This window comes from Physella acuta, unplaced genomic scaffold (assembly GCF_028476545.2).
Source record: "Physella acuta isolate Inbredline_101_S28 unplaced genomic scaffold, ASM2847654v3 ptg000863l, whole genome shotgun sequence".
Taxonomy (NCBI): domain Eukaryota; kingdom Metazoa; phylum Mollusca; class Gastropoda; family Physidae; genus Physella; species Physella acuta.
The window spans coordinates 209,700-225,105 of record NW_026732380.1 but is presented as its reverse complement, the minus strand read 5'-3'; the positions used below and the strand labels follow the sequence as shown (position 1 = coordinate 225,105).

The 15,406-nt window shown below is 40.6% G+C and overlaps 1 protein-coding gene across 1 annotated transcript in view; it reads left to right on the top strand.

Annotated features, from left to right (window-relative positions):
- The window catches only part of LOC131952280 (vesicular glutamate transporter 2-like), a 189,983-nt gene that overhangs the window by 83,135 nt on the left and 91,442 nt on the right, over positions 1-15,406 (top strand). Inside the window, exons 3-4 of the mRNA XM_059314882.1 lie at positions 2,511-2,660; positions 4,028-4,193. Coding sequence (XP_059170865.1) covers positions 2,511-2,660; positions 4,028-4,193 — 316 coding nt within the window. The remainder of the gene's footprint in view (positions 1-2,510; positions 2,661-4,027; positions 4,194-15,406) is intronic.

Below are 15,406 nucleotides of genomic sequence, written 5' to 3'. Positions count from 1 at the left end.
GTTAAGGTTAGGGTTATTTGGTGTGGGTGTGGGTGTACGTTATGGTTAGGGTTATTTAGTGTGGGTGTGGGTGTACGTTAAGGTTAGGGTTATTTGGTGTGGGTGTACGTTAAGGTTAGGGTTATTTGGTGTGGGTGTGGGTGTACGTTATGGTTAGGGTTATTTGGTGTGGGTGTACGTTAAGGTTAGGGTTATTTGGTGTGGGTGTGGGTGTACGTTATGGTTAGGGTTATTTGGTGTGGGTGTACGTTAAGGTTAGGGTTATTTGGTGTGGGTGTACGTTATGGTTAGGGTTATTTGGTGTGGGTGTACGTTAAGGTTAGGGTTATTTGGTGTGGGTGTACGTTATGGTTTGGGTTATTTGGTGTGGGTGTACGTTAAGGTTAGGGTTATTTGGTGTGGGTGTACGTTATGGTTTGGGTTATTTGGTGTGGGTGTACGTTAAGGTTAGGGTTATTTGGTGTGGGTGTACGTTAAGGTTAGGGTTATGTGGTTTGATGGTCGATTGATGAATGGATGACAGCGTCTAGCAACAGATAAGTGGTGTATAGAGTGGAGTGATAACTGCAGTCGAAGTTGATTCACCAACGTGACTATTGTTTGATAAATAAATGTGACACTTGTAGATATGTAAATGTGACACTCGTTGATATATAAATGTGACACTTGTTGATCTATAAATGTGACACTTGTTGATATATAAATGTGACTCTTGTTTATATATAACTGTGACACTTGTTGATATATAAATGTGACACTTCTTGATATATATTCGAAGATCATAGAGCTAAAGCACAAAGAACTGGTAAAACGCTGCATGACAGATTTATAGAGAAACAAACGCAGATTTAAAAAAAATAAAAATTAACTCGAGCTAAAATCCTTACTGCTCTCGGAACAAAAGATTTTTTTTTTCTTTTTACAAAACTTCTCTTAAGCTTGAACAGATTAATTAGGATTACTCGTAAATCACAGCAAGTCATTCTAAGTTAATTACGTTGCGTCAATGTGGGCGTAGTAAATGAAGAGAATTTGTGTCCGTCCTATTTTTTTAAGCTACTTTTGTCAATTAGTTGGTCAGCTAAACAAACCTACGTATAAATATACATATAAATAGTAGGGTCACGACTTAGTACAGTTGATTCTGGGAGTATTTGTAGTCATGTATATCTAAACATGAGATAGTTACCTTGGGGGTGGGGGGGAGGGGTGATACCCGACCCAGTAACGCCATTTATGCACAATACATTCATTAAAACATACACGCATATATATATATATATATATATATATATATATATATATACATATATATATATATATATATATATATATATATATATATATATATATATATATATATATATATATATATTCCTTTGCAAATGACATAATAAAAGTGTCATTTCGTGACATCTTATGAGTGTCATTTCGTGATGACATTTAAAGAGTGTCCTCGCTTGAAAAGTAATTTTATCATGACACTAATCCTAACGTTGAAGGAATTAAAAGAAGCAGACGACAGCAATCACATGACTACAATGTGTCAAAATTGACACAATATTAAGACATCGTAACAAAAACTTGACCTAAAGTACCCACAATGTTGTATTACATGTGGGGAGGGCACGGTATAATATTTGGAATTAAGAAAAATAAAAATTCTGTCAGATTCAACAATTTTTTGGATCATAGCCTTCATGAAGCAGACATAATATTGGTTACTACATTGCTATTAACTGTTTTTAAATACAAAGTTTATTAAAAAAAACAAACTAAACACGATCGTATTTAGCTTATATAACAAACTTTATAGTTTGGTATAGCTGTAATATCATGGGGCATCTAAAATATACAGATAACTTCGTGTTGTGCTAAATCATTACTCAAATTATTGGGACGTCACTTTAATTAAGGCTCTGGTCGCTTAATTCAACTGCTATTTTACAGTGTTAGTTTGGACTCTTTGTGTAAATCTCTAATCTGTGACTCAAGTGACTCCACTAAAATATGATGCTTGTGACTCATTTAAACTGTAACTCTGTTCTCCATAATTTATCTTTTCGACTCCACTTAACTGTCTTCTATGACTTTAAATGTTGTGACTCTAAAAACTATGACGTTAATGACTCTCCAGTGTTTTTCAATAAATTGTGACTTTTCTGACTCATCTAGCAAGTGAGCACAATGACTCCTCTGAATTTTAAATATACTAAATTTGACAAACGTATGATTCCAGTGACCCCTTAAACCTATAACTCAAGTGACTCCACTAGCATATGACTCACTCAGCTAGTCTATGACTCCACTTGTCTCTGACTCCACTAATCCCAGCTGATCCCTTAAACCTATGACTCAAGTGACTCCACTAACGTAGGACTCACTCAGCTAGTCTATGACTCCACTTGTCTCTGACTCCACTTTCTCTGACTCCACTTGTCTCTGACTCCAGTTGTCTCTGACTCCAGTTGTCTCTGACCACTAATCCCAGCTAATCCCTCTCCCCACAGACTCGTGTCCAAGCAGACGGACGAGAAGAGTCTGGTCAAGTACGACGAGCTAGACGACGCCTACACCGAGGCTGACGAACTTCCTGGCAAGTCGGAGAAATCTTTCATCCCCAGCAAGTCTTACATCCCCCGGAGCTGTCCTTGTCTCAGGTAGGTTGGCTAGGTCACCCCCACCCCAGGATCTGTCCTTGTCTCAGGTAGGTTGGCTAGGTCACCCCCCACCCCAGGAGCTGTCCTTGTCTCAGGTAGGTTGGCTAGGCCACCCCCACCCCCGGAGCTGTCCTTGTCTTAGGTAGGTTGGCTAGGTCATACCACCCCCACACCACCCTATCCCCACCCCACCCTACCCACATCCCCAGCAAGTCGTACATCCCCCGGAGCTGTCCTTGTCTCAGGTAGGTTGGTAAGGTCACCCCAACCCCACCCCCACCCCCACCCTACCCACATCCCCAGCAAGTCATACATCCCCCGGAGCTGTCCTTGTCTTAGGTAGGTTGGTAAGGTCACCCCCACCCTACCCACACCCCCCGGAGCTGTCCTTGTCTCAGGTAGGTTGGCTAGGTCATACCACCCCACCCCACCTCACCCCCACCCTACCCCCACCCCCGGAGCTGTCCTTGTCTCAGGTAGGTTGGCTAGGCCACCACCCTACCCCCATCCCCAGCAAGTCTTACATCCCCCGGAGCTGTCCTTGTCTTAGGTAGGTTGGTTAAGTCACCCCCCCCCATCCCTACCCCAGGAGCTGTCCCTGTCACATGAAGGATGGCTAGATCTCGCAGCAAATCTCCCACCTGTATGAAACCTTTCACCCCAGCATATTTTGGTATTATGACCATTCCGTTTTAGTTTAGTGATATCTGTACTGCCTCCATACTGCTCATACCTTGACTGTTGTCCTAACATTATGTTGTCAGCTGATAGTAGGCCATATGATTTAGTGTTATAGTAGTCCTTTCCTAACATTATGTTGTATGAATGTTGAAAGTAGGCCTTTCCTAACATTATCCTGTAAGCTGGTAGTGCCAGCTTTCCTAAAATTATGGTTTAATGTTATAGTAGGCCTTTCTTGACTTTTTTATAACAAAAATATTTTTTTTAATTTACTAACTTCTCTGCAGGGGAGGGGTACAGAAGAATATGCATAATAAAGACGTGCTCTAGTAAAGACTAAAGTACTTGCGTACTTAATAGAATACTGGGGTACATAGTAAAGTACTTGGGCACATGATAAAGTACTTGGTTACGCAGCAGAACAATGGGGTACAAAAAGTACTTGAGTAAAGATGAAAGTACTGAGATACAAAAGAAAATATATTCTGAACTTTAACATTTTTTTAGCTTGTAGAATAATAGCCACCAATTATACCATCAACTCATAAATTGGGGGAATATTAAAATAGCTTGCACATTATAAAAAAAACCTCTAAAGTAGCTGGAGTGGTCTTAACGACCATGTTGGCCCATGAAGAGACAATCTTAGCATTAATTTTTTTTCCCGGCTTTGATCGACTCCACAGATGTAATGTCGCCAAGAGATACCAGATCGCCATCCTCAGCTCTATCGGATTTTTGTTGTCGTTTGGTATTCGCTGCAACATGGGAGTAGCCGTTCTTGACATGACTAAAAATAGCACTAGAGACCTGGATGGGGATGGGATTATTAGCCTCAATGACTCCATACAGGTGAGTTTTTATTTTTAACTGGCTATTATTCTAAAAAATTAAAATAATAACAATCATAGGGAGTGGAATTGTTTTTGTTGAAATGACAATTTTATTCTTTATTTCTTATTTTTCTTATTGTATCATTTCCAATCTAATATATAAAGCTCAGTTCTGTATGTAATGCATTTGTATGTCGTTGGAATTGTACGATTTTAAGTGTTAGAAAAATTATCGTGCGCATTTGTCTAAATTTATGAGCTAAAAAATTACTATTGAAAGTGTTGGGAAATAATTTTCATTTTTCAAATTATAGTAATAATTGTCGGCATGTTCATTAAACACAAGTTTTAAAAAAAATATCATCTTTTACAAAAATTCTAATTATGTCTTTATTTAGTCCTATAGCACTTACTTCCCTTTGATAAATTAGGAAAAACACAATTACTTCCCTTTATAAACCCATTGCATTCCGTGAAAATAATTTACTTTTTAATTACTTTGTTTTGGTGTTGGGAAAAAAAATAATTACATAATTAGCGGGGATTGATCAAGTGCAAATGTTGTAGGTATTTTACGGATAAGCTTGGAGTATTAAAATTGTTTATTAAATTGAAACAGGCGCGTTCGTTTAAGTGAGTGCAAAAGACTGTGAATAAGTTGGGGTACTATAGTCGTTCATTAAGCTAAAACAGGTGATTCCGCCCCGGGCGTTTATGTTCGCGTTAGTGTTTTCTTTGTGTTTAGGTGGGTTTGCGTTAGTGGTTGCGTTTTAATTTGGTTCGTTTTTGTTCTTTCTTTTTTCGTTTTTGTTTGTGTTTTTTTTGTTTGGGTTTGTATTTGTGTTTTTGGTTGGTTTTGCGTTTGGATTTGGTTTGTTTTCGTTTGCTTTTTTCGTTGATTTTTTTTTTGTTGGTATTGGTGTTTGTGGTTGGGTTTGTTGTTAGGTTTTTGTTTTCGTTTGCTTTTTTGTTTGTTTTTTCTTTGTGTTTGTATTGGTGTTTGTGGGTGTGGTTGTGTTTGTTGTTAAGTTTTTGTTTTCGTTTGTATTTGTAATTGTGTTAGCGTTATGTTTGCGTTTTGTTGTTTTGGTTTTGGTTGGTTGTGGTTTGGGTTGGCAATGCCGGGTTTATGATGATTACTAAACACACAGGTAATGGTCTTTAACAGAAAGGTTTTTCACAGAAGCCAGAGCAGGGCCTGGCCGGGACGGCTAGTATATATATATATATATATATATATATATATATATATATATATATATATATATATATATACATATATATATATATATTTATTACATAGGCCTATATATATATATATATATATATATATATATATATATATATATATATATATATATATATATATATATATATATATATATATATAATTAAAAGAATAATTAAAAAAAATTAAAACAAATAATAAAAAGGAAAAAAAGTTATAATTGTCAGTTAGTTTAGATTTTTTTTTCTGTATGAAATTTTTTTATTGAAGTGGCCTGGGAAGGTATGGAACCAGCGCCTTGTTCTCGTGATATTGATTTTTTTCCATGAGAGGAATACACAAAAGGGAGTTAATTGTCAGGAGGATGATACGAACTTGCATTGGGATGATTTCCCCTGACGTGTCTGGTACTTGTGTATATCAGGGCGAGCCCTTAGGTGAGCCTTGGATGGGTCTTAAGGCCGCCGTTAGAGTGGTGATGATGGTGGCCGTGTATAGTGGTGATGATGGTGGCCGTGTATAGTGGTGATGATGGTGGCCGTGTATAGTGGTGATGATGATGGTGGCCGTGTATAGTGGTGATGATGATTGCCGCCGTGTAGAGTGGTGATGATGATGGCAGTGTATATTGGTGATGATGATTGCCGCCGTTAGAGTGGTGATGATGGTGGCCGTGTATAGTGGTGATGATGATTGCCGCCGTGTAGAGTGGTGATGATGATGGCCGTATAGTGGTGATGATGATGGCCGTGTATAGTGGTGATGATGATGGCAGTGTATATTGGTGATGATGGTGGCCTTGTATAGTGGTGATGATGATGGCAGTGTATATTGGTGATGATGGTGGCCTTGTATAGTGGTGATGATGATGGCAGTGTATATTGGTGATAATGGTGGCCTTGTATAGTGGTGATGATGGTGGCCTTGTATAGTGGTGATGATGATGGCCGTGTATAGTAGTGATGATGATGGCCGTGTATAGTAGTGATGATGATGGCCGTGTAGAGTGGTGATGATGGTGGCCCTGTATAGTGGTGATGACGGTAGCCGTGTATAGTGGTGATTATGATGGTCCTGTATAGTAGTGGTGATGATGGCTGTGTAGAGTGGTGATGATGGCCGTGTAGAGTGGTGATGATGTCCGTGTAGAGTGGTGATGATGGTGGCCGTGTATAGTAGTGATGATGGCCGTGTAGAGTGGTGATGATGGTGGCCGTGTAGAGTGGTGATGAAGGTGGTCGTGTATAGTGGTGATGATGATGGCTGTGTATAGTGGTGATGATGGTGGCTGTGTATAGTGGTGATGATGGTGGCCGTGTATAGTGGTGATGATGTTGGCTGTGTATAGTGGTGATGATGGTGGCCGTGTATAGTGGTGATGATGGTGGCCGTGTATAGTGGTGATGATGGTCGTGTATAGTGGTGATGATGGTGGCCGTGTATAGTAGTGATGATGATGGCCGTGTATAGTGGTGATGATGGTGGCCGTGTATAGTGGTGATGATGGTGGCCGTGTATAGTGGTGATGATGATGGCCGTGTATAGTGGTGATGATGGTGGCCGTGTATAGTGGTGATGATGGTGGCCGTGTATAGTGGTGATGATGATGGTCGTGTATAGTGGTGATGATGGTGGCCGTGTATAGTGGTGATGATGATGGCCGTGTATAGTGGTGATGATGGTGGCCATGTAGAGTGGTGATGATGATGTCCGTGTATAGTGGTGATGATGATGGCCGTGTAGAGTGGTGATGATGATGGCCGTGTATAGTTGTGATGATGATGGCCGTGTATAGTTGTGATGATGATGGTCGTGTAGAGTGGTGATGATGGTGGCCGTGTATAGTTGTGATGATGATGGTCGTGTATAGTGGTGATGATGATGGCCGTGTATAGTGGTGATGATGATGATGATGGCCGTGTAGTGGTGATGATGATGATGGCCGTGTATAGTTGTGATGATGATGGTCGTGTAGAGTGGTGATGATGGTGGCCGTGTATAGTTGTGATGATGATGGTCGTGTATAGAGGTGATGATGATGGCCGTGTATAGTGGTGATGATGATGATGATGGCCGTGTAGTGGTGATGATGATGATGATGGCCGTGTAGTGGTGATGATGATGGCCGTGTAGTGGTGATGATGATGATGATGGCCGTGTAGTGGTGATGATGATGGACGTGTAGAGTGGTAATGATGGTGGCCGTGTATAGTGGTGATGATGGTGGCCGTGTATAGTGGTGATGATGATGATGGCCGTGTATAGTAGTGATGATGGTGGACGTGTATAGTGGTGATGATGGTGGCCGTGTAGAGTGGTGATGATGATGATGGCCGTGTATAGTGGTGATGATGATGATGGCCGTGTATAGTGGTGATGACGGTGGCCGTGTATAGTGGTGATGATGGTGGCCGTGTATAGTGGTGATGACGGTGGCCGTGTATAGTGGTGATGATGATGATGGCCGTGTATAGTGGTGATGATGATGATGGCCGTGTAGAGTGGTGATGATTGTGGCCGTGTAGAGTGGTGATGATGATGGCCGTGTATAGTGGTGATGATGATGGCCGCCGCGTCTGATGATGATGTTGAACAAAATGAGACATTATAATGTTGGGAATTCTTTGTTCCCTATTTGAAATCTCTGTGCTGTCTTAATTTAATGCCACCATGGAGGGCAGATTCTGTCGGTGTATAAGGGAACCATTAAGGGCACCATTAAGGCCACCATTGGGGCACAATTAAAGGTAACATCCAGGGCACGATTAAGAGCACAACTAAGGGCACAATTAAGGGCAACATTAGGAACCCATTAAGGGATCCAAGGCAGAACCCCTGTTGTTGTATGATGGCACTGATAGTCCTTAGACCATACAGCTCTCCTTGCAGGTTCACTATATGAACTGGCGCAATCACAATGGTTGTTCTATTTGAAATATCTCTCTCTCTCTCTCTCTCTCTCTCTCTCTCTCTCTCTCTCTCTGACTATATATATATATATATATATATATATATATATATATATATATATATATATATATATATATATATATATATATATATAGTCAGCGGTTGTTCTTAATCAGGGGTTCGTTGAGTCAGCCTCAGGGGTTCGGCGGAGGTCAAGAGACACCCGACTCCTATGATTCACGGTCGGATTTTTGTCAGTGTAGAAGAATTTAGAAGGGTTCGGGGAATGCGCGTATGAAACTGGTGGGGTTCGGTACATCCAAAAAGGTTAAGAACCACTGGTTTAAATAAATGCTCGGCTATTCATTAAAAAACTATATTACTTTTGGTTAGAAAACACCGCTGTTCCGAAGCTAGAAACGAAAAAAAGTTTTCTCAATTAAAGTTTAAATTTATCTTGTAAAGGCATGAAAATATGTTACCATTTCCCCAGAGATCATCTTATCAATGGAGTTATTTCCCCTTATTTCCAGTCCACGGTATAGCATTAAAATCGCTCCTCTTTCTGTAACTCTAGCCGGCCTCGAAGGGAGGTAACACAATAATTGGAGCCCCGACAACCCCGGCTAGGGTAATAAAATGTATTTTCTTATTAACCAGAAAAACGGCTACAGTGATGTCCCTTTAGACCTATGTAACTCAAAAGAAGGGAAGTTATTCACTTTTCTTGACTTTGATGAAATGTAATTATCTATCGTTAAATAAATTTTGTTGCTCGCATGGTTACGGAGCCTACAATTTTTGGTATTCTATAATTGGTTTATTCATTGGGATGAAAGGTTAATTATTGTGAGGTTTTCTAGTTATTTCATAATTACTAAAATAATTATCAAAATCATCTTTACACAAGTACCGAATCGTGGGGGGGGGGGGGGGGGGGGGGCTGTTATTATTGAAATATGTGTTTAAAATTTAAACAAACATTGTCGATGAAAAATTGATTTTTGTCAGCATTAAACACAAATAAAGTATAAAAATAAACATTAAAAAAAAAGAAAATTTTAATAACCATACAAAACCCAAACAACAACAGGAAACCGGAATTCAACATGTTAAGAAAAAAAAAATTGCAGTTTGAATCATAAACAAACGCCATTGACATATTGGAAACTTTATACCTGTATGTGAACTAGCATACTGTAACCATAGGATGGTGACATTTAAATATTTTAATGAAGAAACGTAAGACGTGTGTGTTGGATCACTGGCGACTGTTTTCCAGGTGGGTGATGGGGGAAAGAGTGGGGGAGGGTGGGGAAGGTTGGGGGAGGGTGGGGGAGGCTATGTTCAGATATAGCACCAGATAAGCATTTTAGTGCAGACATTTGATGGAAGTCATAAGTGGTGTAATTATCTTACAGTTGATTGTACTCGTGGATCACATTGTACTGCACAAGTTAGCAAAGTTATGGGTATGGTATACAGTATTTAAACGACGTCAAAAGTAAAAGGGTTTCATATTTCGTGTCAGAGAAATGGAATGTTTACAGTACAGGGGATTGTGCCCCTGGGTGGGACAGGGTTGGTGGTGTCCGCGGGCCCGGACTTAGAGATGACGTCTGTCTCCGTGGGACAGTCACGTGATCTGTAGCAGGCGGTTCCTGAACGTCAGGCTAATATCTGGCAGCACGAGATGGCGGTCTTAGGGTTGGCAGGTGGTGTACTGAGGGTTGGCAGCTGGCAGTTGGTGTACTGAGGGTTGGCAGGTGGTGTACTGAGGGTTGGGAGGTGGCAGGTGGTGTACTGAGGGTTGGCAGGTGGTGTACTGAGGATTGGCAGGTGGTGTACTGAGGGTTGGCAGGTGGTGTACTGAGGGTTGGCAGGTGGTGTACTGAGGGTTGGCAGTTGGCAGGTGGTGTACTGAGGGTTGGCAGTTGGCAGGTGGTGTACTGAGGGTTGGCAGGTGGTGTACTGAGGGTTGGCAGGTGGTGTACTGAGGGTTGGCAGTTGGCAGGTGGTGTACTGAGGGTTGGCAGGTGGTGTACTGAGGGTTGGCAGTTGGCAGGTGGTGTACTGAGGGTTGGCAGGTGGTGTACTGAGGGTTGGCAGTTGGCAGGTGGTGTACTGAGGGTTGGCAGTTGGCAGGTGGTGTACTGAGGGTTGGCAGGTGGTGTACTGAGGGTTGGCAGTTGGTGTACTGAGGGTTGGCAGTTGGCAGGTGGTGTACTGAGGGTTGGCAGGTGGTGTACTGAGGGTTGGCAGGTGGTGTACTGAGGGTTGGCAGGTGGACAGGTGGTGTACTGAGGGTTGGCAGGTGGCAGGTGGTGTACTGAGGGTTGGCAGGCGGCAGGTGGTGTACTGAGGGTTGGCAGGTGGTGTACTGAGGGATGGCAGTTGGCAGGTGGTGTACTGAGGGTTGGCAGGTGGCAGGTGGTGTACTGAGGGTTGGCAGGTGGCAGGTGGTGTACTGAGGGTTGGCAGTTGGCAGGTGGTGTACTGAGGGTTGGCAGTTGGCAGGTGGTGTACTGAGGGTTGGCAGTTGGCAGGTGGTGTACTGAGGGTTGGCAGGTGGTGTACTGAGGGTTGGCAGTTGGCAGGTGTTGTACTGAGGGTTGGCAGGTGGTGTACTGATGGTTGGCAGGTGGTGTACTGAGGGTTGGCAGTTGGCAGGTGGTGTACTGAGGGTTGGCAGTTGGCAGGTGGTGTACTGAGGGTTGGCAGGTGGTGAGCTGAGGGTTGGCAGTTGGTGTTTTAGAAGGTGGTGTACTGAGGGTTGGCAGGAAGTGTACTGAGGGTTGGCAGTTGGCAGGTGGTGTACTGAGGGTTGGCAGTTGGCAGGTGGTGTACTGATGGTTGGCAGGTGGTGTACTGAGGGTTGGCAGTTGGCAGGTGGTGTACTGAGGGTTGGCAGGTGGTGTACTGAGGGTTGGCAGATGGTGTACTGAGGGTTGGCAGGTGGTGTACTGAGGGTTGACAGTTGGCAGGTGGTGTACTGAGGGTTGGCAGGTGGTGTACTGAGGGTTGGCAGTTGGCAGGTGGTGTACTGAGGGTTGGCAGGTTGTGTACCGTCATATCAGGAAAAAACAAGAAGCAAATGTCAAATTACTGGAATATAAGTGCCACGTGATCCAACTAAAACACCATAGCAGTCCTGTAGAAGACGACTGATGAAAAGCCGTATTAAAAAAGTCTTCGATGATTGATCAGCTAGCAATCAATGCGGCAAGGCAGTTTTGTTTGCACGCCAGATCTAAAGAGTGAATGGGGACTTAAAGATTCTCATTCTAAAAATAGAAATGTGACATCTCCGTATCAACACAGTCAAAGATGAAAGTTAGTGTGACGTCAGACAAGGCTGTGTAATCAGGGCCGGCGCTAGCTATAGGGCTGGTAAGTAGGTCACCATCCAGTTCTACGGCTTAATAAAACCTGCATGAGCCTTAGAACTTGTTTGTGATCTACTTACCAGCCCTATAAGGCGAAGTAGGCGGTCGCCTAAGGGCGCCATCCCTGGGGGGGGGGGCGCAGAAAGGTTTAATCGCTATTATCAAAAAGTACCTAATAATTAATAACTTTGATTATCTTTTATAAACTATGGATGGTAATGTAGAAAGGAGTAGATATCTATTTCGGCGCCCAGGAGAACTTTCAATTTTGCACCCCTACCCCAAAATTAGGCCTACATAGGCCTATATTTATTCGCGATGGTGAAAATGCAACCCCACCTCCCTTATTTGGTAAGGTCGGGGCGTTTTTTACCAGTCACTTTTCCTTTTTATTTTAGTGTCACATAATTGATGTATAAAACAATTAAATAAGTCCATAAATTTCGAACATTTCAAACGGTTATCTAATTTTAATGTTGATTTAGTGATCGCTCCAGGGAATAACGGGGCATTCCGAAACACGTGCAATTTTGGTTTTTCGTAGGGTTTGTCTCGTTTTCTTTGACTTTGAATTAGAAATCTACGAGCCGACCCGCGGCGTATCATACGTCGCTATTTAGTTGTTTTACATTCTACTTTTCAGTAATTCATAATTTGCGAATTCGACAGTACCAATGCTGCCACTGAATTTTTTTTCTTTAAAACACTACCCCCCCTTTTTCCCCTAACCCCCTACCCTACACCCCCCCCCCCCCCCGTGAAAGCAGCCTCCTCTTAGTTACCTCCTGTAAGTTTAAAATCGTTTCAAACTAAATTATCTGCCCCTAATAGCCGTCATTAACCCGGCTCTACGAATGTCAACATTTAGCGTGACCACAGCTCACCAGACCATGTGGGGGTGGGGTGATAGTGATAGAGAGAAAGAAAAGGGACTGCAAGGCGCGCTTGCAGCTTGTTTTCTAACGTCTCCCAGAAGAGAATTATATATATAGATTCTGGTGTATAGAGTTTTGTAATGACGGGGTGTACAAAGTATTGCACTTGTTTGTAAGTTTTGATGAATCGTTTATGGTTTCGTACGTATAAAATATCGAAGTGTTAAAGTGTCGTATTTTTTATTTGGCTGTTGTGTAGTTGTAGGTCTAGTGGAATCTGACTGGTAGTAGAGAAATGAGAATGTAGGCGATGAAGTATCGTTGTCCTGGGGTCCGGGAGTATCGAGCCTTGCGGTATTAAGGTATCGGAGTGTGTTGGCTGTTATCGTACAGTAGTAGGTCCAGTAAAAACGTTGTTGATTGGGAGTACCGTTTGTAAAGCTTGGTGAAGTTAAGCAAGTTGGTGGCGTAGTTCTGGAGCATCGAGTCTAGTTATGTTTAGGTATCGATGTGTGATATGTGTTGTGAATGTAGTAAAGTATATCGCGTAGTCGAATTTATCGTAAGTTAGATGATTTCAATTCTAGATGGAATACTCTGCAAAGAAAGGTAGGCGTTCTTTAGCTGAAAAATCTTTAGTTTTTTAGGAATCTATATTACCACTCTTAAAGTATTAATATACAATATTATATAGGCTGGAATTTATAACTAACCGAAAACTTTGTTTTTTCAAATTATATTTTTTTTTTATATTTAATTTTAATCAAATAATTATAGCAATGTCGTAGTGAGTTAAACATAATTTTTTTTTTGAAAAGGCGTCCCTTTAATAAAGGGGATCCAAAATTTTCATTATGCAGAGTCTTGAAGGCTGATGATTTATTAATGTCATCCAAATTGACTAAAAGTATGTTATTTTAAAGATACCATGTTTAGACTTTCAAATAACACCTACACTTAACTTGTCAATCAATAAAATATATTGTTTGACATTGTTCCATATCTAAAATATAAAATATTTGTTACAATTATTACTTAATGAAATTTAGATCGTTTTATTGTGTTTTTCAAGCAAGTCTTATTTACTATTGATTAATTTAGATATTTTTAAAAAGTTATTTCCCTTGAATGAAATTTTGTTATTTGGATTTCCAAAATGGGAGATAATTCATTGCTTAACTTTACCTTATATATTTCAAATTCCTTCACTTTAGGTTGACCGCTTACTTATGAATACAAATTTAAGTTATTATTTGTAATTGTAAAAATTTTGTAGAGCAGAAATTCTAAACAAAATAGTTTGGTATTTTTTTTAGCATTAACCAGTTGAAAAGCAAATACATCAGTGCCGTTGTAGATTGCAATACTTAATGTTAGTAGACATACAGTATGAGTGTAACAAATGCGTCTAAAATCGTCTTAGTCGCAAATTAATCATCTAATTAATTAAGTATCTTTTTCATATTTTTCACCCTCTCCTAAAGGATTCAGATGTAATAATTGTAGGCTGGAAACTATAACATCTATAACCTTTTATTTTTCAAAAACAAAATCGTTACATAATCACACAATATAGACATTTTACAATTATAACTAAAGAAAGTCAAGCTTAAAACAGGTAAGTTCCGTTGTGGAACTCACCTTGGAAGGTTTGCAACGTGCCCAACACTACAAGAACTGTTATTTTCCCCCAGTGTTTTTCCCCCAGTGTTTTTCCCTAGACTCCTCTCTCCCGGTAATGGTGGGGGGGGGGGGGGGAAAGAAAGCACACTTGAAATTTTCTAAGGGGGGGGGCTATGTCGTAACGTAAAGTACAAAGTAGACTCGTGGACTTAGTAACAATTTTAATAGAATGTGATTACGCTTGCAAACTGGAATTGAAGGAATTAATACAAACTTTTGTACAAACTTTTGCGACAAAGGAGGAAAGTAAAATTTGATTTTGATGTCTACTTATAAAGTGTATGCAATTGATAAATAAATTAATGTCACTTTTAATTAATTGTTTTCTTATACATATGTTTTAGTAATTAATTTGAGTGAAAGGGGGCGTTTTAATAAGTTTTTGTCTAGGGCGCTAAATAACCTGGCGCCGGCAATGTGTGTAATGTACAAGTTGTGAACAATTGTGTACTGAAGATCTTGTAAGGGGAGGCTACTACTACTGCATTGTTAGAGTACACACCCTTAGATTGCGTATTACATTACATAATTAGTAATTCGAATCTTTCGTTGTCTTGATTAAAAAATTGATAATTATGTAATGAGAATAATTAAGAACGTGTTCTCTAATTAAAAACAATAAAACTAGATAATATTTCTTGTATCTGTAATTAATTTCCCATTAGAAACGTATAGATCTATCTTTCTGTTCTCTTGAGTGAGTACGTAATGGCTACTCATAACATTGTGACGTATTACTTTTTAAAATAAACCCTTGCAAGTCCTTGTGGCTAAAGTTGACGAATTGAACTGTGACTTTCGAGAATGGCAGTTGTGCTCAAACTCTAGACCACGCCTTCAACATACAGATTATGATAAGTTGTGTAATTTATAACAAATTCACAGTTAACGCATAAACATATGGCGTTTATTATTTACTTATTTAAGATCCCTGATAGCACTTTAACACAATGGTGACGTCTTTTATACAAATGTTGTGTTTTGGGACGTCTGTCTGTGGGACGTCTGTCTGTGGGATGTCTGTCTGTGGGACGTCTGTCTGTGGGACGTCTGTCTGTGGGACGTCTGTCTGTGGGACGTCTGTAATTAACCCATGCTGTCTGCGCCAATAAAAGCCTGTATACGTCATAACGAGGCAGCGTGGTCGAAT